Source organism: Heloderma suspectum, chromosome 6 (genome assembly GCF_057233095.1).
Source record: "Heloderma suspectum isolate Gila_16-S chromosome 6, 16-S_ref, whole genome shotgun sequence".
Classification (NCBI taxonomy): domain Eukaryota; kingdom Metazoa; phylum Chordata; class Lepidosauria; order Squamata; family Helodermatidae; genus Heloderma; species Heloderma suspectum.
This window is the reverse complement of record NC_139463.1, coordinates 80,631,992-80,654,883: the sequence shown is the minus strand read 5'-3', so window position 1 is coordinate 80,654,883 and position 22,892 is coordinate 80,631,992. Positions and strand designations below refer to the sequence as shown.

The following is a 22,892-nucleotide window of genomic DNA, read 5'->3' as shown; positions in this document are numbered from 1 at the left end:
TTATGAAGTACTTTGTCCAGTTCTGGGCACCACACTTTAAGAAGGATGCAGACAAACTGGAGAGGGTTCAGAAGAGGGCAACAAAGATGATCAGAGGACTGGAAACATAGCCCTATGAAGAGAGACTGAAAGAACTGGGCATGTTTAGCCTTGAGAAGAGAAGACTGAGGGGAGATATGATAGTGCTCTTCAAGTACTTGAAAGGTTGTCACAGAGAGGAAGGTCAGGATCTCTTCTTGATCATCCCAGAGTGCAGGACACGGAATCATGGGCTCAAGTTCCAGGAAGACAGATTCCGGCTGAACATCAGGAAAAAACTTCCTGACTGTTAGAGCAATACGACAATGCAACCAATGACCTAGGGAGGTGGTGGGCTCTCCCACACTGGAGGCATTCAAGAAGAGGTTGGACAGCCATCTGTCAGGGATGCTCTGACTTGGATTCCTGCACTGAGCAGGGGGTTGGAATCGATGGCCTTGTAGTCCCCTTCCAACCCTACTATTCTATGATTCTATGATTCTAAGTTTGGAGCTTAAGAAGGAAACTACAAATCTGAAATGTGGCTGAGCCTAAGCACATTCCAGTATAATTGAAATGATTAGACCATTGTGTTATAGAAATTCTGTTCAATTAAAAGATGTGTTATCTATCCTGGGGAGGGGGGTACTGTGGCTTAGTTATTGTTTTGAACCTTGGCAACTCCTGTAGAGTTGGGAGTAGCAACGGTAGGTGGAGCTTCTGCTAAGCTCTTCACTTCTGCACGTGACAAATAATGAACAGCTATGTTTGAGGTCCGCTTAGGGATGATGGAGAATTCCACCACCAACTCCATTGAGGCGTGGCGGAATGGACCACCCCACCTGGCCACCCCGCAAAGTCCGACCGAGCTGGATCCTACCTGGCAGGCTGGCACCACTGGCTCCGGCTCCGGCTGGGTCCATCCGCTGCCCCGTGCGGATGCAAAATGGTGTCCGGCATAGCGGACACCATTTTCATCCTTCCTTTTCTGCCATGATAGGCTATGTAAATCTTAACGTAGCCTATCACAGCAAAAGGGAAGGACGCAAATGGCATCTGCTATGCCATTTGCATGCCTCCCTTTTTGCCATGATAGGCTATGTAAATCTTTACATAGATTGACCAGATTGCCTCCTCCCCTGCAGACCCCCCAGCGGACCCAGGAAGGTAGGGTCCATATACCCCTAGGTCTGCTCTGCTGATTCTTACAGTCATTCCCACTACCTATACAAGAAGATGAGTAAACCCCAGACAATCCAGAATCTGGACAAGACAGAAATGATTATGGCAGAGAGGCAGATGAAAACTTGGGGAAGTAAGTTTACCTGTTATCAATGGGTTACCCTATTTTCAAACTTTCCACTTTAAGTAAATTCTTTCCACAGTAGGGCTCTTCAGGAGAGTCCTATTTATGTATTTGGCCAATACATGGAGAGGAAAGAAAGACTGCACTGATGTCCATGCAGTTGCTAGCTTCAAACCGAATGTTCACACATGACATTTGGCACAACCTCTGAAGGAGGACCCTAAGCTCGTACAGCTGTATGTGTCTAGGTTCTCCATACAGAGTTCCTGATATAATATAGAGACTATACTCCTCTTTCTGACATTGTGCCAAATGAGTAGACACTATGTGGTGCAGAGCCTTAAGGAGCCTGAATGTTGAGGGTGTGACCAGTAGGTGTGGCCCCCTGTCCACAGCACATATTTGTCTATACATGTGAAGAAGATCTTCTGAGCCTTCCTAGTTACTTATCTCCTAAGGAATCCCAAGACACAGAACACTGCACATAATTAATTTCAATGGACACTACCTGAGTCTGTTGGCCATCACTGCTTGAACTGAGATTGCGAGCCATGTAGGGATGTACGAAAGTCACTTACCTTTCGCGGATTATGTTGATGGTGGGGGGGAGGCGTTCCATCCCTCCCCCCGGAATCCTTGACGGGGAGGGAGGCGATCCGTTCCTCCCCCCTGGAATCCTCTACGGCCGGCTGTGCTCCGCGGCAGCTCCGCAGAGCAGCCGTCCAGGTTCAGCCAGGCCAGAGACGTCCACAGCTGGATTTCCAGCCATGGAGGGATCTGGGGGAAAAAAAACAACAACCTCGCGTACGCAAATATTTACGTAGGCTAAAACGGCGAATCAAAAAGGGACACAAATAGCGCCCGCTACGCTATTTGCATTCCCCTTTATTTTCACCGTCATAGTCTACGTAAATATTTACGTAGACTAAGACGGCCAAATATAAGGAATGCCATAGCCGCCGCCATTTGCGTACGTGGGGTTGTTGTTGTTTTTTTAAACCCAGCCATGATAGGCTATGTAAATCTTTACATAGCCTATCACGTCGTTGTTATTTTGTTTTTACAAGACTGCAAATGGCTGTCGGAAGACCAGCCACCGCCACCACCGCCGAAGCTGCTGCCAGAGCCACCGCCGCGTGGAAGATCCATCCCAGGTCAGTCTCGTCCCGGGGGGGGATCCACAGGGGGGCGGGTGGAGCAGGCCATTCCGCCACAGAGTTCAGGGGGCCGAATGCACTGGCATTCAGCCTCACTGAGATCTGTGGCGGAATTTTCTGACATCCCTAGAGCCATGATGATCACTTCTGCAGCTGCACATTACAGAGTAGACTGCTAGTGGTGGGGAAACTGTCCTTCATGGAAGCTTGCCTGACATTACTACTCTTCTAATTGAGGAAGTCCTCATGAGCTTTCAAGGAGCCCCATGGTTCCCCAGAACTAGGGATGTACAAAACGACTTACCTGTTTCATTTCGTATATCCGTGGGGAGGCGCTCCATCCCTCCCCCTGAAATCCTCGACGGCTAGCTCAGCTCTGCAGCAACTCTGCAGAGCTGCCAGCCGGGGCAGCTCGCAGCAACATCCGGCCGCTGCTGGGCTGCGCAGGGACGCAAATGGCAGCCGCCCTAGCTGCGACCATTTCCTTCCCCCTTTTTTTTTTTTGCCTCGATAGGCTACGTAAATATTTACGTAGCCTATCATGGCAAAAAGAAAAAGGGAACGCAAATAGCAGTGGCTACAGTGGCCGCCATTTGCGTTCCCTTTTTCGCCATGATAGGCTACGTAAGTATTTACGTAGCCTATCACGGCTAAAATGGTGACGCGAATGGCGGCCGCAGATGTGGCCACCATTCGCAGAGCAGCGCAAATGGCAGCAGGTGAGTGCTCCATTTCGCATGCCTTTCGCGGGGTGGGGGGGCGGGGGGCTTCTTTCCTCCACGGGTTTCAGGGGGAGATCTGTGGCAGAATTCTCTGCCGTCCCTACCCAGAATGCAACTTGAAAACTACCACCTTATCAGAACAGATATGCATATTAGCAGTACTGCTCTACCTGGGTTTGCAACTTGAGAAACAGGTGACTGTTGTGATTTTTATCAGCTACACCTACTATGCTGGTGTCCTACACGAACTCAGCCTTTACCAATTGCATCATGCTTTTGTAACTTTGAGAACAGACTGCTTTGTGCTTTATGTTGATTATGGTTTACTATTCTCTTAAGCATTTTGATTGTTAGAGTTTATTGCAGTATGTTGTTGTTTGCTGAAGGTAGCCTTAAACAATGTAGATGAGGTGGGGTACAATTAAAATAAATGCATAAGTTATAAATTTAAAAGCCCCTCATCCGCTTAGATCACACTGATATTTCAGCTGAAAACAATATGAATCAAGGTAATGGGACAGGGAGGGAGAAATAAATAAATAAATAAATAAATAATTCTGGCACTTCAACCTTAAAAATCAGTCTTGTCATTCAACAGTTTGACAAAACTTTATTTAACTCTTAAGAGTGGGGAAAACAAATTCCAGCAAGATATTGTAACACCTTTAAAGAAATATTATATATTTATCCATGTGTGTGTGTGTGTGTGTGTGTGTGTATGTGTGGTGTGGTGTGGTGTGGTGTGTGTGTGTGTGTGAGAGAGAGAGAGAGAGAGAGAGAGAGAGGAGGAGGAGGAGAGGAGGAGGAAGAAGAAGAAGAAGAAGAAGAAGAAGAAGAAGAAGAAGAAGAAGAAGAAGAAGAAATTCATTCCATAAATGTTGCTCATAATGAAAAGCATTTGGATTATTTACAGGATTTAGGCACATGTGTAAATAATATTGGGAATGGTGACCATTAAAATAAGTGTGTGTGTGACAGTACAAACTCATGCCACATGTATATCACTCTGTCAAGGCTTCCCCCAAAGGATCCTGGGAATTGCAGGTTCGTGGGATGACTAAACATATCTGTTAAAATCTCTTCCCTCCCCAACTCCACTTCCAAGGGTACTCCAAACCAAGGATGGCTGTTAAACCCGCTTGGGGGTTGGGAGGAAAGATTTTGGCACATTAGAGCCAGGGATCACCACTGCTTTTGCCCATATAATGTATCTTTTATCAAGAAACCATGATGAAAGCTCCAACATTCTTCACCAACACCCGGTTCTTGCTCACCAAATTCTTCAGAGCTTCTTTCACCTCCTTATTCCTTAAGCTATAAATCATTGGATTGAGAAGTGGGGTGACTACTGCATAAAAGACTGAAGCCACCTTGTCCAGCTCAGAGGAGGAAGGGGAGATGGGTCGTACATATATGAAGATCACTGTGGCATAATAAATCACCACCATGGTAAGATGTGAGCCACAAGTGGAAAAGGCCTTCCGCCTCCCACTGGCTGAGGGAATGTGGAGGATGGTTGAGATGATAAAGGTGTAAGACACCATGGTGAGCAAGCAGGTGCTGAGGATGACAAGGGAGGCCAGAACTGAGACCAGCGTAGAGCTGAGAAAGGCATTGCCACATGACTGCCTCAATAGGGGCCCAGCATCACAAAAGAAGTGGTGGATCTCCCTTGGCTCACAGAATGAGAGCTTCGATATGAGGATAATGGGGAGCAAAGGAGCCAAGAATCCACTCATCCAGGCTGCTGTCACTAACCAGGTAGTTACTTGCAGGGTCATAAGGGATGGATAATGAAGAGGGTGGCAGATGGCCAGGTAGCGGTCATAAGCCATAGTAGCCAAAAGGAAACACTCAGTAGAGCCCAAGGCAAAGAAAAGATAGAGTTGGGCAATGCAACCTGCCACGGTAATTGAACTCCCACCAACCAGGAAGCTTTCCAGCATCTTGGGCACAGTGGAGGTAGTGTACCAGATCTCCATGAAGGAGAAATTGCCAAGGAAATAGTACATGGGGCGCTGTAGACTGCGGTTTGCCTTAATGACAGAGATGATGATTATGTTGGCAGTGACAGTGAGGATGTAAGTAGCGAAGATTAGGGTGAAGAACAGCATGCGGAGCTGTGGAGAAGCAGGGAATCCCAAGATGACAAACACCTTTACCACAGTGCTGTTGGCAGATTCCATGTCAACTTCTTTTCTGGTTAGTAATGTTATAGTGAAGGAGGGAAAAGGGAATAAACAAGATTAGTATTGTGAAGCATGTGGCACATTTAAGAGGCTGTGTGCATATTTATTCCCATGCACTTGAAAGTGGGTGAATACTGAGATCTTCACAACCCTGACAAAAACAAATACATTCTGAGTTGGTGGATATATGCTGATAAATGTTGACAACCGAGTTTAAGAATATGTTAACGACCACTGCTGCATTTATTCATCCTGGTTTGCACATGCAGCAGAAAAAAATGGTAGAATCCTGAGGTGGAAAACTAGAGTTTGGGAGTGGGATGTGGTAACATTTTTCTTCCTCTTGATATAATTTCCCTTTAAAAAAAAAAAATCCTGGCACATGAGGGATCTAACCCATCCCATTCCCTTCTGTGTCATTTTCCTACTTGCAAAGGGATTTTCCCATAGAGCAGCATATCTAGTTCCGCGCTTACTGGGGAGCTGCCATTGTGAGTGCACGCAGGTCCTGTGGTGGGAAAGGAAGGGAGCTGGTGAGAGCCTGGGCAGCAGCAGTGGCAGCACCTCCCCTCGGCATGAGCGCTGAGCCAATCAAAGCTGGTTGTCTCCACTGGCGGGGACAGTGGTAGGCAGTTCCCTCTCTCGGCCATCTGGGTCATAAAAGAGTGAGGACTCTTGTGTTTGCTGGTGCCTTCACTGTTGCCGGCTTCCCCACCCACCACACCTGGTAATAGTAGATCTTGCAATGGACAGAAGTCAGTTGCCAGTAACGGGGCTGGGAAGGAATTGTACCTGCCTTCTAATAGGCAAGAAAGGAGGGGGAGAGGGTTTTCGCTTCCCTCATTGCAAGAGTAGTCTGTGTTAGTTGAACTATTTGAGTGCTCTCTTGGTAGAATCGTATTGTTTATGTCACAACTTTGTGGGGCATGATAGGCATTGGGCTGAATCAATTTGGGAGAGAGAGTGGGATTGGGCTCCCCCCTTTCCTGTGGTGGGATCCCCTTAAGGGATCTGGGTGGATGTGGCACCAAGACCAGGCCAGGTTGGTGACTGCAGGCATGTTGCATCCAGGGTGGAGGGAAAGGGTTCACGTTAGCGAGCTGTGCCATGGTGGGCCTCTGACCCTTCCACCCATCACCAACGCTCCTGGCAGGTGGGCCAGGAAGGAATATCGGGCAGCAGGTGGGCTGCCCGATAGGGGATCCATGCCCTGTGCCTCCGCCAATCCTATTCAAATCAATAAAGTTGTGGCCAATTTAATAACCCATTTAAGTTGGTGTCTGTGGTTTGCTTCTTTCATCCTCTGCAAGGACACAATTAGACACTGCACCACGCAATCAGAATATGACTCCAACCTGCTTTTTGCAATGATCAAGTCCATTTTACCACCTCAGAACTCTGCTATCTCATTATCACCTCATTCTGCTCCATGTGTAGAACACCTAAACCTTTCAACATTCACAAAATTTTAGTTGTATTGTTAATATTTACATGTGGATATCACTATTCATCAAATTCCAGTCATTCACTTTATATGTTTTTGAAAAGAGACATGAATGGGAGAAGAGTAGAAGAAAAAGTATTAGATGGACAGGGAAACAGAGGACAAAGGTAATGTAAAAAGAAAAAAAATGTAATGGGTTGAATCAGGGCTATGTTAGTTATGCTATAGTCCAATGAAGATGAATGGGACAAGTTAGTCATGACTAACTTAAGTGTTGTTGATTTTCTATACATACTTACTTCAGAGTAACTTCCATTTAATACTGTGGGGTTTACATGGGTAGACATGCATTGTGACTTACAGTATGTAACCCTATACATGTCTTCTCAAAAGCAGGTCCCATTGAGTTCATGTGAGTTCATCAGTTCAGGCCCATGTACTCCAGAATCTGTTTCTGACAACGGTCAGCCAAATGTACCAAGGTATTTTTAAGGTATAAACAGAGTTGTAATAACAATTTCAGGTGAATATTTCTAGCAGTGCAATCCTGTCCATATCTACTGAGAAGTAAATCACATTGAGCTCAATGGGATTTTTTCCTAGGTAAGTAGATACAGAATGACAGCCTAAAGCACCCAACATCTGCAAAATTAAATAAAGTGATATTTGTTTTCGATAAAGAAAAGAAGACAAGCCTTTAGTTTTTACACTGTTCTAGTTTTCAGAGAGAAAGAAGCTCTACAGCTTCTACGTTTTCTCAATGTGAGCCAGTGGCCTGAGTTAGATAAAGGAGTGTATGAGACTAGAATGTATACTTCTCATATCCAGTTTGGGGGAAATGCTGGGCCTTCAATCTCTATTGTCCTCAGTTATTCCATCTTTAAAATGGCCATATCAATGACCTAGTTCCTGACTAAATCGGATAAGGATTGCAAAGCCTTCTGTCATCTACAGAAGTACAGCTATGAAGATAGATAGATGATAGATAGATAGATAGATAGATAGATAGATAGATAGATAGATAGATAGATATAGATAGATGATAAATAGACAGACAGAAGCCCTATTCAGGCATTCTCTTACTAGGCACAATCAATGCATGAAGACAGGGAATACAGCAGCCCCACTCCCCTCTATTGTCCCATCTGAAAGATAGATAGATGATAGATAGATATTGTAAGCAATTGAACAGAAAATATACATACAGTTGATTTATAAGAAGACAGGATATATAAATTCATTAATAAAATATATACATTTACCTTAATGGAGGGTAAACATGCACAGGACTCACACAAATGCCAGCTATTCAAGTAACATCAATGAATTTAGGTGGAGTTGAATCATATGAAAATGGTGGCTTGATGAAGATGATTATGAAATGAAGTACCGATAACTAAATGCTTCATAAAATGAATACAATTTTCAGCACACAATTCTAAGATCAGTCAGTCTGACCAGCTGTGTCTCTGTCTTTGCTTCTTATCTCTTCTACTTCTGTCTTCATACCTAAAATCCCCTGCATCTTGTTGATTTATTTTCCTAACCTAGCAGGGAGAATGTTCATGGCCTAAGACACAGACAACAGGTTTACATTATTTGATGCCGCTATTTCAAGTGTTGGTTCATACACACAAGAGATGTGATCCATATCTCTGAGCAATAACCTTTGGGATATATTCATTAACGATCAATTATTTCAGCATTCTATGTGAGTGTGTATGTTTTCAACCTATAGATAGCAATTCTTGTTTATGTAATGTGGACAGATGTGGGGAAAAACATACTCACGAAATTTGGGAATAGGAGGGGGCAGGAGAGATTAATTGAGTCATAGCTAGAAGAGGTTTGTACTGGCCTGGCCCTTCAGGAAGACTTTAAGTCCCTTGCCTGGCTGTTCAGCTTTTGTTTTAAACCAAAAACCAAAAAAGTAAGTTGCTAGCCCTGGAGATTTAAGGCAACATCTATTCAAGTGCTCTGGTCAGTTATTGCAAATGCATTGGGATAACTGACATACATTAGGTGCTACACTTTATAGCATAACCCTAGGACAGTAGCCCCAACATGTATTTTTGTTCAGGGTATAATTAATACATTATAATATTTAGCTAAACCCTTCAGAGTTTTATTTTAATTAATTAGTTTATACACACAGTAAAAATAAATTATTTGGGGGGAGATTAATTGGGTTTACATTTTAATATGAAATAGCTGAATGCACTTTCCCCACACTAATAAGCAAAACAGAACAGAAATATCTATCAGCTTTCCCACTTCTCCTATTTTTGCAATGCAATTCTCCATTTTTTTTAAAGTGTACAAAAATGCATACATTAGAGAAAATTGCTTATAAAAATGCATACATTATGGAAAGCAGTGTACAAAAAGGTAAGGGGGGAAATGCTTGAAAACATGTGTGTATTAGGAGAACTCTGTACAAAAAAAATCTACACATTTTTGTGTGCATTTAAAAAAAATATTACAAAACTCACAAATTCAGATTTTGGCGTTCCCTTCCTGAAGTCATAGTAGTGTCTGTGGCTTCAGGACGAGGAACTTGAAAAATCCTATGGTCCCTGGGATGTTCTACAGGGACCACAGGATTGCTCCCTACAGATGCAGTCCTATGGGTTGTGCCCTAGACATTCCTAAGCCCCTGAACTTGGAAGCTTACAAGTATCCTATGCAGACAGGGAGGCACCTCATTCCTCTCTCTCTGCATTTTAGCTAGATGAGCGATTTCACCCATCTAACAGAGGCTTCAGGGAAGTGGAGGGAAGGAGGCTGGGGCAGCAATAGGAAAAGGCATAAGCCAGCTGACCTGGCATCCTCCCCTCCCCTCCCCCAGGAGCACCTCGTTCCCCCATCTCCACATGCCATTTACCAAGCACAGAGAGGCACCCAGTGACTGAGCTGGCTACAATGGGGCAGGGGCGGGGAGCACAGTTTCCTGCCACCTAACCCGGAGCCCTCTCTTTGAGCATGGAGCCAGGAATCCCAAAAATCCTATATCCTCCAGATGCTGTCTAGGGGACAAAGGATTGCTCCCACCATTAATTAAATTAAATTGACTAAATTAAGTCCCATTTATTTCCATGGAAAGTAAGATCAATCATCTTAGGCTGCTATCCTAAACTAGGGAGCAAGCCCTATTGAACACATTGAATACTGAGACTTCTGTCTGAGTAAACATGAATAGGGTTAGAATCATAGAATAGTAGGGTTGGAAGGGGCCTACAAGGCCATCAAGTCCAATCCACTGCTTAGTGCAGGAATCCAAGTTGCTCTGTAGGTTTGGATCAAACAAATAACATTTAACTGATGACCTTATATACAGTTCTCTGCATGTTCAGTAGGACTTACTCATAGTTATGTGGATATAGGATTGCAGCCTTAACGCTCTTAATAAGTAACACTGTCTAAGGGCTTCACCACACCAGGCTGTTTATCCCTCCATTTACAAGGGCTTCTGCTTCCGGATAGATTGGCTCCTTTACATGGGCAGACACGTACTTTGAATCAAAGACTTCTTCTCTCAGTAAATTCTGTATATTTCATTATACAGTCACTAGATGGATCTGTCGATATATCGCATTAACATCCCTTATCACTTTATCTCCGATCCTTTTGGAAGTGGGATAAGGGGCATGGGAGTGTGAGAGATGTCCTGGATTTTGATAACATCATGTAATGGACCCACAAACTTCTGAGAGTGCCCAATCATGAGCGTGCAATAAATCACTGGTGCAGAAATGTTCCAAATGTTTGTCAAAATGATTCATAAACCAATGTCTATAACGATGCAAGTACAACTGTATAACTTAACAAGAAAAATGATACTCAGCTCCAGCAAATGTGGCCGATGGTCAGGAATGCTGGGAGTTGTAGTCCAAAACATCTGGAGGACACCATGTTGGGGAAGGCTGTTCTAGAGCATCCTTTTTTTTCCAGAGGTAAGACAGAACATATGCAACCCACCAAGGAACACCAACAGGTGCAACACTTTAAATAGAGGATCTTAGAACTTTTTAAATTAGGTATTCAAGATTCTTTAGTCGTCTCCTCACTTGGTTTAAGATAGTATATGTAAAGTGCTGCATTTGTTTTGGACTTCCTTGGTGGATTGCAAATGTTCCATCCTAATTCTGGAAAAGAGGATGCCAATAGCCATACTGGCTGGAAATGATGGGGCTTGAAGTCCATCATATCTGGAGGGCACCAGGTTGGGGAAGTCTGCTCTAGAGAGAGAGAGAGAGAGAGAGAGAGAGAGAGAGAGAGAGAGAAGTAAGTGGTCCTGAGCTGTTTGTCATTAGTTTCCCACCACCCCACACCCACTTCTGCATAACATATCCTCCATGCTGTTCTCATGGTTTATCTGCTTTGGGAGAATGAGAATTTCCCTTGCACTTTCTGCCTCCTTAGGGAGGATGTGGTGTTAAAGCTTGTGATCCTTAGCCCACAATTGCCCTGGTTTGGGGTGCTTGGTTGAAAGCTCTATAGCCTAGCCTTAACTTCTTCTTTGTTTGTAAACCTTAGGTTTGCTGAATCTGCAAAAACAGACGCACACTCACTCACACAAACTTGTATCCTGCCTCCGTATAAAATGTTCAAGGTGACTGGAAATATTTAAACAATAAAACATCATAGCACCAATAATACCAAAGAACATAAATTTATCAGATAAAATCCAACTAAAACTAAGAGTTTCATCACACAAGGCTGTAATCCTGCATCTTCACCAGGGCTTTCTGCTTCTGGTTTCTTTGCGGGATTATGATGGGCTCCTTCACACGTGGGACACATGATTTGAATTGGAAACTTCCTTTCTTGGCAATGTGTTATATGTTTCATTATACAGCACCAGCTAGTGGCTGTATTACAGCTCAACACCATCATTACACACTGCCAATATCTCACATTAATGTTTCTTATGGGCTTATCTTATTTATTTTATTTATTTATTGCATTTATACCCCGCCTTTCTCCCTCTCGCAAGGAACTCAAGGCGGCTTACATTATCCTCCTCCTCACCGTTGTATCCTCACAACAACAACCCTGTGAGGTAGGTTGGGCTGAGAGTCTGTGACTGGCCCAAAGTCACCCAGTGAGCTTCCATGGCCAAGTGGGGACTAGAACCCGGATCTCCCGGCTCCCAGTCCGTCACTCTCACCACTACACTACACTGGCTCTCTGATCTTTTTAGAAATGGGATAAGGCACAAAAAGTGCATGACATGCCCTAGAGGTTGATGACATCATGTAAAGGACAAGCTTCCGTAAGTGACCAATCATGAGCATGCAATAAAAGCCTTGTGTAGAAATGCTTTAAGAACTATGTTTAGGCTGAATACTGTCCCTTCATCCCCGACATTTTACCACCACCACCCAACATTTGCAGTATTGGTAAGATATTATGAAAAACAATCATGCCACACTGTACCACGATTAATTTTCATTTATTTTAGTTAAGCAACTTTAGTTTCTTACCCTAGTTTTTACACTTCACTGTTTTTGCAATCTTTTATTGATGTTTTTTAAAAGTGTGTGTGTGTGTGTGTTTTAAGTAGTGCAAAAAAGTACTCTACATATTTACTTACTTACTTACTTACTTAATTACTTACTTACTTACAACATTGATATACCAGTCCACATATAAACAAATTTGGGAGTGGTGAACAATAAAAGATGTAAAGAATAAAAAACAACAACAACATTATATTAAAACTGCATTAAAATAATAGAACAGGATGTTAGAAGTAAAACAAAACAAAACAAAACATAATACAATAGAAACCATGGCTGGGCAATAAAGGAAGGCTTCTTGAAATAAAGATTAGGGCTGAGTGCCTCCTCATTACAAAGTCCGAATAACGAGGCAAAGCGAGCTGTTTTGGAACAAAAGCCTCATGGTACGCGTAGGGATGTACGAAAGGTACTTACCTTTCGCGAATTATGTTTATGGTTGGGGGGGAGGCGTTCCGTCCCTCCCACCGGAATCCTCGCTGGGGGGGGAGGCGCTCCATTCCTCCCCCCCCCCCCCGGAATCCTGGCCGGCCAGCTGTGCTCCACAGCGATTCTGCTGAGCCGCCGGCTGGCTCCGCCAGCAGCCGGACATCCGGCTGCTGGCTAGCAGGGACGCAAATGGCGGCAGCCGTAGCCGCTGCCGTTTGTGTCCCTGCAGTCAACCGTGATAGGCTATGTAAATGTTTACGTAGCCTATCACGGCTGATTAAAAAACAAAAAACAAAAACGCGTGTACGCAAATGGTGGCACCCATGGGCGCCGCCATTTGCGTTCCTTATTTTGGCACGTCTTAGTCTATGTAAACATTTACGTAGACTAAGACGGCGAAAATAAGGGGAACGCAAATAGCGTAGCGTCTACGCTATTTGTGTACGCGCGTGTGGTTTTTTTAAGTCAGCCGTGATAGGCTACGTAAAGATTTACATAGCCTATCATGGTGTTTTTTTTTAAAATCTAGCCGTGATAGGCTACGTAAATCTTTACGTAGCCTATCATGTTTTTTTGTTTTTTTTTTAACTGGAAATGGCGGTGGCGGCAGCCGGTCGGAAGAGCGGCTGTCACAGCCGCCGCCGCTGCACCACTGCCGGAGCCGCTGCCAGAGCCGCCGCCGTAGCCACCGCCGCAAGGAAGATCCGCCCAAGGTAAGTCCCGTCCCGGGGGGGCGGGGGGGTAGACCATTCCGCCACCGATTTTGGGGGGCCGAATGTACTGACATTCGGCCTCCCCGAGATCCGTGGTGGAATTCTCTGACATCACTAGGTACGAGGTGGTTCAGAGCAGTACCGAGGCGCCCCTAGGCGAAGCACATGCCCCATGAAGTGCCTCCTCTGCCTCGTATATTCGGAGCTCTACTGAATGCCTCAGCAGTCCAGACAGGCTGTCTCCAAAATGTATCAACTTCTCAACGCTCATGTAGGGATGTTAGAGAATTCCTCCATGGACTCCAGTGAGGCCAGATTCTTTAGAATCCCCCCTGCCCCGGAGTCCATGGTGGAATGGAGAAATCCCCCCTGCCACCCAGCGAAACTTCCCTGGGACGGATCTTACCTTGTGTCGTCCATCCAGTCCATCCACTGCCCCTGGTCTGTGGCCGCGAATGGCTGCCCCGGTCTGCGGCTGCCATTTCCCTCCCTACTTTAGCTGTGATAGGCTACATAAGTATTTATATAGCCTATCATGTCAAAGAGCAGGGACGCAAATAGAGTCCGTTATGTGTGCGTGTAGGGGGGGGGAATCTCCCTCCATCCAGCTGTTCCCTGGACCCCCCCCCATTCACCCAAGGGTCTTCTGGGATAACTAACAGGAGGTCTGATAATGAGCTGGATGTGAAAATACAAAGCTGAGCTGGGGGCAAGTGGGGTGCTGACATGTGTATGAGTAAGTCGCATTGAACTCAGTAAGACTTACTTCTGAGTAGACATGCACAGAGTTGGTTCTCCTCTCTGCTCAGCTTTGTATTTCCACATCCAGCTCATTATCAAACCTCCTGTTAGTTCTCTCAGAAGACCCTTGGGTGAATGGGGGGGGGGTTTCCAGGGAACAGCTGGATGGAGGGAGATTCCACACACACACATACACATAGTGGAAGAATATAGTTCTTCATATTCCCTGGTATGTTTATTCCTCATTTTGTCCATTCCCTGAGCATGTGCAGAGTGTGCTTTTTATTCAAACAGAGAGAAGGTTGCTGATCTTTCCCTTCATGCTGCATTTGTACAAGTGTGACTGCTTCAGAAAGAACTTTCCATTATACTGTCTCTTCTTCTTCATGAGTTTCATAACAGAAGTATGATCTAGTGGTTAGAGTCCAGCCCAAAGTCACCCAGTGGGATAACTAACAGGACATTTGCTAACAAACTGGATGTGGAAATACAAAGCTGAGCTGGGGGTAAGTGGGGTGCTGACATGTGTTGGAGTAAGTTGCATTGAACTCAGTAAGACTTACTTCTGAGTAGACATGCACAGAGTTTGTTCTCCTCTCCATTTTCGCCTCACAACTTCAACAGCAATGCTGGATGTGGAAATATAAAGCCAAGCAGGGGGAATAATACCTCGTGCAGGGCTCCAGACCGGCATGGTCATTTAAAAAGGTTGTTTCTTTCTTTAAAACAGCGTTGCTTTAAACAAAGAGCACTTCGCTCAGGCACACCTAGGACACCCTTGTTTTGGGAAGCCCCTAGGAGGAGGAAGTGTTTTGGCTGAAAGTAAATGGAGACAGAGGATTTCATTTGAAAAAGAACACCCACAAACAAGGCAGTGAGCACAATTCATTTTTTTTTTTAAGTTCCGTATATATTATTGGAATATACTACCTTGCGTTTTTATTTATGAAAATTTTGCGACTCTGTGTGGACTAGGGATGACAGAGAATTCCGCCACGGATTTTGGTGAGGCCAAATGCCAGCGCATTCGGCCCCCCAAAACCCGTGGCGGAACGAAGCCCCCCCCCGCAAAAGGCGTGTGAAATGGAGCACTCACCTGCTGCCATTCGCTTCACCATTTTAGCCGTGATAGGGTACGTAAATAGGGATGTACGAAAGTCACCTACCTTTTTGCAGGGGTGCTTCGCAGTGGGGGGGAGGCGCTTCGCTTCTCCCCCCGACGTTCAGGCCAGGTGGGGAGGCTTCCTGCCTCGCCCGGCCGAAATTCAGGCCGGGGAGAGGCGCCCCGTCCCCCCGGCCGCGAAACAAAGTGTAAAAAAAAAACAAAACCCGTGATAGGCTACGAACAATTAACGTACCCTATCACAGCTAGATTTCCAAAGTCAGCCGTGATAGGCTACGTAAATCGTTACGTAGCCTATCACGGGTGACTTTGAAAAAAATAAAAAGTGCGTACGCAAATGGCGGTGCCCTATGGGCACCGCCATTTACATTCCTTATTTGGTCCCAGTAGTCTACATAAAGATTTATGTAGACTACGCTGTAGTCTACATAAATCTTTACGTAGACTACCAAGACCAAATAAGGAATGCAAATGGTGGCGCCCATAGGGCGCCGCCATTTGCGTACGTGCTTTTTTTTTTTTTTTCAAAGTCACCCGTGATAGGCTACGTAACGATTTACGTGGCCTATCACAGCTGACTTTGGAAATCTAGCCGTGATAGGCTACGTTAATCGTTACGTAGCCTATCATGGTTTTTTTTTTTTTTTTTTACACTTTGTAATGGTGGCAGCCGCAGCCGGTCGGAAGACCAGCTGCCACCCCCGCCCCCGACGAAAGGCTGACGAACAGCTGCCGGGACCCGCCGCCGGGAGGGACATTCGCCAAAGGTAAGTCCCATCCCGGGGGTGGCGGGGGGGTGGCAGAGAATTTCACCGCCGATTTCGGGGGGCCAAATGCGTTGGCGCTCAGCCCCCCGAAGATTCGGGGAGAAATTCTCCACCATCCCTATACGTAAATACTTACGTAGCCTATCATGGCTAACGTAGGGATACCATTTGCATCCGTGTGGAGGGTGTGATAGGCTATGTAAATATTTACGTAGCCTATCATGGCAAAAAAAAAGGGACACAAATGGCAGAGTCTACAGCGGTTGCCATTTGCGTCCCTGCACAGCCCAGCAGTGGCCGGCGCGGCGGCTCCATGGAGTCGGCCATCGAGGATTTCGGGGGGAGGGACAGAGCGCCTCCCCTCCCACGGATGTATGAAATGAACCAGGTAAGTCAATTCGTACATCCCTAGTGCGGATGACAAAAAAAAAGCTGCATGACTGCTGGCTCCACAGGACCTCATGGTGCCGTTCCTCAGAGGATTCCATGGCATGGACTGAAGGGAATTCAATCCCATTTCAGTCCATGGTGGAATTCTCTGACATCCCAACATATCAAACAATTCTGGGGACAATATGGTACCATGAGGAACCCCATAACTCAATTGCCAAGGGGCCAAGGAATGGTTACCCAATGTTACTCTCTGAACTCAACTCACAGGTAAGACTGGAAGCATTGTAACACAGTGCCACCAATACACAGTCCATGGAGTCGATCCAGGAGGATGCCATGGTTGATAGTATCAGTAAGTGATGAGAGATCAAGCAGAATAAGTGGGGACACACTCCCTCTGTCCCTCTCCTGATGAAGGTCATCTATTAGGGTGACCATAGCTGATTTGGTCCCATAACCAGGTCAAAACCCAGACTGGAATGGGTCTAGATAATCCATACCCTTCAGGAGTTCCTGCAGTTGCTCCACCATGACCCCCTCAAGTACCTTTGCTAAGAAAGGGGTATTATTGACTGGGCAGTAGTTGTCAAACACTGTTGGGTCCAAATAGGGATGGGTGGATCACTTACCCCTTTCCGGGCTGGGGGTCCACGGGGGGGGGAGGCGATCCCTCCCTCCCCCTGGAATCTGTCCAGGCCGGTCCACTACGCCATTTGCGTCGCTGTTTTTTCACGTGATAGGCTACGTAAATATCTATGTAAATATAATTTGTGTAGCCTATCTTGTGAAAACAGGGACGCAAATGGTGTAGTGGATGCCATTTGTGTCTGGACTTAGCACAGCAATATGGCACGGCAATGGCAGCTGGCCATATCGCCAGTGCTGTGGAGCCGGCAGGTGGCTCTTCAGGATCACAACATGGAGGACCAGCCTGGACGGATTCCGGAGGGGCACAGAGGTGAGTGGTCCGTTCTGCCATGGACCCCAATGGGGCCGGATTCTTGGAATCTTGCCTCATTGGGGTCTCTGGCAGAATTCTCTGACATCCCTAGGTCCAGAGTGGTTTTTTTTCAGGAGTGGTCACTACTGCCTCCTTAAGGAAGGCAGGAACCACCCCTTCACATAAATATATATTTACTGCTCCCTGGATCCACCTGGTCATACCTCCTCGGCTAACTCTTATTAGCCAGGAAGGGCAAGGATTGAGAGGGCACATAGTCGGTCACATCCTGTAAGCCTCTTGCAAAACTAGCTTAAGTGCCAAAAAGGCCCATGAACTGTTTTGCTGAGGGCATCCTTGAATTCCTGATTCCTCAAGCAGTAGATGACTGGGTTGAGAAGTGGTGTTAGCACTGTGTAGATAACAGACACCAGCTTGTTGGCATCAAAGGATGTGAGGGCCCTTGGCCGGGCATAGATGAAAAGGGAGGCAGCATAGAAAATCGTGACTACCAGAAGGTGTGAAGCACAAGTGGAAAAGGCCTTTTGCTTTCCTTTGGCTGAAGGGATGCGCAAGACTGTGGAGATGATGCAGAAGTAGGAAGCAATTGTCACAGAGAGTGGAACAAGGAGAATGAGCAAGGCCAGCAGGAAGTCCATAAGTTCTGCCAGTGACATATCAGTGCAGGCCAAGTTGAGAAGTGGGGAGACATCACAGAAGAAGTGGTTGATGATGTTAGGTCCGCAGTAGCTCAGGCGTGAGATGAAGAAGACCTTCCCCATAGCTATGAAAAAGCCACTCATCCAGGAACCAGCTGCTAAGCGGATGCAGAGGTCTTGGCTCATAATGGCCAGGTAGCGCAGTGGGTTGCAGATGGCAACATAGCGGTCATAGGCCATAACAGCTAAGAGGACACACTCAGTGCATGCCAAAGCCAAGAAGAAGTACAGCTGAGCCATGCAGCCGGCGAAAGTGATATCCCTCTTCTCAGTCACAAAGCCAGCCAGCATCTTGGGAACTGTAACAGAGACATACCAGATCTCCAGGAAAGAAAGATTACTCAGGAAGAGGTACATAGGTTTATGAAGCTTGATGTTCACCCGGATTAGTACAATGATCACCACATTTTCTGTTACTGTCAGTGCATACATAACCAGGAAAAGAATAAACAGTGACATCTGCAGTCCAAGGCCTCCAGGAAAACCTATTAGAATAAATGTTTGTGTTCTATTTCCCCTTTTCATTGTGAATAGTAATAGTAATAATTTATTGTTGTTGTTGCTGCTGCTGCTGCTGTTACAGAGCTGAAATAAATATTAAAAGTAAAGTTCAAATGTCATATTGTGGTGTCTACTCAATATTTAGCATCAGATCACACTCTGAGTATGACATAAATAGATAATTTAACTTGTCAAGTAAGGGGGAACTCAGAGGCTTTCAAGCATCCAGTGTGTCAGGTTTCCCTTTTGCTCCTGCTTTAAACTTCAGAACCCAAATCAAAACACAGACAAAAGGCTTCAATTCTCGGCTTTTACTTTACTACTTCAACGGGTCGTACAGATGCAAAATGTTCAGTGACTCACAAAGTCTAAAAAAGAAACACCTTCAGGGAGTTCAAAGGAAAGCTACAAAAGTTGCCCACCATTTGAAGAAAAGGTGGCTGAACTATCCTAACTTGGGGGGAGGGGAAATCTCCCTCTCTCTCTAAGCACAGTTGTTGACGCCAAGCCAATAGGCAGACCGACTAAGCTCCACCCCTGCCATCTCTCTCTTGGCTCTGCGTCTGCACCTGGCATCTAAGAATTCAGGTTCTCCAACCCCCACCTCCCCCTGTTCGCTATCTCTCACAGGGCTGTGTGAAGAGGGGCCCTCTCTGTCCAGCTATTCCTCTGAAGCCTGGGAAACTTTCTCCCCCACATTTTGCAGCTGTTCCTCAGAATCCGAACTGCTCGGCCACTCTCTCTGCTCAGAGGCAACCCCGACACAGTGCAAAGCAGGAGGAGCAGCAGGGGTGACAGTTGTCTCTGCCATGCCTCCATCTCTGAATTTTAGCTAGATGGGCTTTTTCACCCATCTAGTTGGGATGCTGCAAAGGGGGAGGAAAGAGGGCTGGAGATACTGTGCCTGGGGATCCTGTGCAAACTGGCTACTGCAGTCCCCTCCTGCCCACAGAAACACCCAATTTCCCCCATCTCTGAGGTCTCTTTTGGGAGGCAGCCAGTGTGGTTCTCTCCATGTCGGCTGTGAGGGTGGGGGAGGGGGGCATGGATTCCCAGTGTTGAGGTCAGAGTGATGTCTCCAACCTCAGATCCGGGACTCCTAAAAATCATATGCCCACCCCATAGATGCTGTCTAGGGGCCATAGGATTGCTCCCCCCATGTCTTAATTATTGTCAAAATCCCATTGTATGAAGGTTCACCAGAGTGAGGCATAAACCATTTACACTGCAGTACAATGGTTATGTGCTCTGAAATTGTAGAGGTCCAGTCTTATTTGTTGGAATGCACTAAGGAATTTTGTGAAAGAGAAGCTACCGGCTTCTGTGAAGGCAGCAGAATGTTTGCAAACATTCTAACTTCTGAGGGAATTATATGCTCAACAATAGAATGTTCAGAAACAAGCCAGTTTCTGTGACGTCTATGAAGGTCATTTTAATTAGGAAAGCAAGGGTTAAGGATGCGAGGATATATAAGGGGCAGGTTGGAGACAACTCAGTTTTAAGTCACTCAAGGTGACAGGGATTGTAAGAGATGAGGAGCCAGGAAATAGTTTGTCTATGACAAAGTATACCATAGGCTGTGGACTGAAATACAGGCATCTGCTTCAGTAAACTGAAAAACAGGAAAATAAGTTTGTTGGGGGAGAAAGTGGAGGGCAGTGGAAAGGGCAGAGGAGGCAGAGAACTGAAGAAAGTATGAGCCAATAAAGGAAAGGCTCACAAAGAGCATACTAATGACAAGAGAAGTTATATATTATTGACAGGAAGGGACTGGGGAGAAAAGGAATAGCTGGGCAGCCTTGCAGTAGAAGCTGAGCAGAGCAGAGGAAGTTGCTCCAGCTGCTCCAGGGACTACAGAAGCAAGCAAGCTCCCAGAGAGCGAGCAACCAGAGTGAGTGAACAGAGGGCGCAAACAGGAGTTGGCCAGGGGAGTTGCAGTGGTAGAAGAGACAAAGGAGACAAAGGAGACAGAGGCAAAGAGGTAAGTGGGCTGCAGGAAGCCCAGGGGGCTGTCCTTTTTCCTTCTGAGTGGCTGTGAGCTCACCAGGTGCTCCTGAGAGCTCCAACTGAATTGGGGGTGTGTGGGCTGAGTACTCCCAGCAGCTGTGGGCAGGAAGCTCCAGTCTGTTTCCCACCTCCCAGCTGAGCAGAGCAGAGCAAAGGAAACTGCTCCAGCTGGTCCAGGGAATACAGAAGCAAGTAAGCTCCCAGAGAGCAAGTGACCAAAGCGATTGGACAGCGGGAGCAAACAGGAGTTGGCCAGGGGAGTTTGGCAGAGGAGGTCAAGGGGGAGGCCCCTAACATTTTTTTTTTAAAAAAATATTTTTCTTGTAACACACACCAGTGGGACTCTGCTTTTAACCTCTAGTGAGTAGAGGAGCAGGCACAGGTTAGTCTAGAACAATCAGAAAGCTAGACACAAAAAGGGAAAAGAGGATATGGAAGGACAAGACTCTCCAGTGGTAGTGACCTGCAAGGTGTGTGCAATGTTTGTTTTCTTGCCTGAGAACAACATGGCCTACGCCTGCAACAAGTGCAAGTTGATCATGCAGATTGAAGAAAAAGTAAGTGGACTGGAGCGGCAACTGTTGACCCTCCAGGGAATAAGAGAACATGAAGAGTTCTTGGACAGAATGGTGGAACTACAGCAGCAAAGTGAAGACCAGAAGCTTAAAGAGCAACAGCAAGCTGAGGCAGAAGTGGGAAATGCTGAGGTGAGAAAAAATGCAGTAGAGGATACTCCTTGGAAAAGGGTGACAGTTAGGAGAAGAAGAACTAGATGCCACTCTGCACCAGTGGAAGCAGTGGAGTTGTGGAACGAATTCCACGTACTTCCAGGTTCCAGGATGAGACTGGAGGACAGTCTGCAGAGGAAGAATTACAGGGGAACCTGCATGAGAGTTGTTGTTGTTGTTGTTGTTTTTTGCCCAGCTGTGTAGGCTACGTAAAGACTTATGTAGCCTATCATGTCTGCCTGGCTGGATGCAAATGGTGGCTGCTATGGCGGCCGCCATTTGCATCTGCACCAGCCAGTCCACGGCCAGGAATCTGGCTGCAGACAGCCCTGGCCGGCTGCTCCGCATGGCCGCCGCATAGCAGAGCCAGCTGGGCAGGATTCTGGGGGGGAGGACCGGATCGCCTCCCCCCCCATCAAGGATTTCAGGGGGAGGGACGGAGCCCCCCCCACGAACACAATCTGCGAACAGGTAAGTCACTTTCGTTTATCCCTAGTTCTATCTGGGATCATCTTAGTACTGAGAATTCTTACTTTTGGTTTTAAAATATATAATAAAATAAAGTATAAATGTAAATGTTTGTAAGTAATTCCCAGAAGACATGATAGTAGCCACTGCTTTAGATGGCTGAAATGGGGTTTACACAAATCCATGATGGACAAGTCTATCAATGATTTTGAATATGAGAAGAGCTATGCTGGATCAGACCAAGGATCCATGTAGTCCAGCATTCCATTCACACAGTGGCCAAGCAGTTGCCCACAGTAAACCCATAGGTGGCCCTGAGTGCAACAGCACCCTCTTGCCCTTTTGCCCAGCAACTGGTGTACACAGACATACTGTCTCTGATACTGGAGGTAGCATATAGCCATCATGACAAGTAGCCATTTATAGCCTTATCCTCCATGAATTTGTCTAATCCCCTTTCAAAGCCATCCAAATTGATGGCTATCGCTTATATATTGTGATAGCAAATCCCAAAGTTTAATTATGGACCATAATTATTAGACATGGCAGCTAAATGGAACTTACACCGTATCACTGTGTACTTGTTGCTGGGGGATAAGCAATGTGGGGGGGCATTTCCTTAATGCCTTGCTTGTGGGGTTCCAGAGTTGTCTCATTGGCCTCTGTGAGAAGCCAGATATTGGGCAACATGGACATTTGGTCTGATTCAACAAGGCAATTATTATTTTCATCTATAGGAAGGAAGGAAGGAAGGAAGGAAGGAAGGAAGGAAGGAAGGAAGGAAGGAAGGTTAAGAAAACTTTTACAGTCATCATTACATACAACAACAACAACAACAACAAAAAGCAATGGGAATAACCTAGAATATTATATACATAATACATAAGATATTTTGCAACAGACCTTCCAACAAGTGTGTGGAGGTCAACCATCAGGATATTCCAATATGAACTGACTTGATCTCCACCTCCTGGGCTAATATGGAAATCAGAATGTAGCTATCAA

At 45.9% G+C, this 22,892-nt stretch overlaps 2 protein-coding genes across 2 annotated transcripts; both read right to left on the bottom strand.

Annotated features, from left to right (window-relative positions):
* Nucleotides 1-4,420: 4,420 nt before the first annotated feature.
* On the bottom strand, nucleotides 4,421-5,389 carry LOC146341415 (olfactory receptor 6F1-like). Its single transcript, XM_084807432.1, has one exon. The coding sequence runs from the start codon at nucleotides 5,387-5,389 to the stop codon at nucleotides 4,421-4,423; it is 969 nt and encodes a 322-aa protein (XP_084663558.1).
* Nucleotides 5,390-17,772: 12,383 nt separating this feature from the next.
* On the bottom strand, nucleotides 17,773-18,708 carry LOC146341414 (olfactory receptor 6A2-like). Its single transcript, XM_084807431.1, has one exon. The coding sequence runs from the start codon at nucleotides 18,706-18,708 to the stop codon at nucleotides 17,773-17,775; it is 936 nt and encodes a 311-aa protein (XP_084663557.1).
* Nucleotides 18,709-22,892: the final 4,184 nt, after the last annotated feature.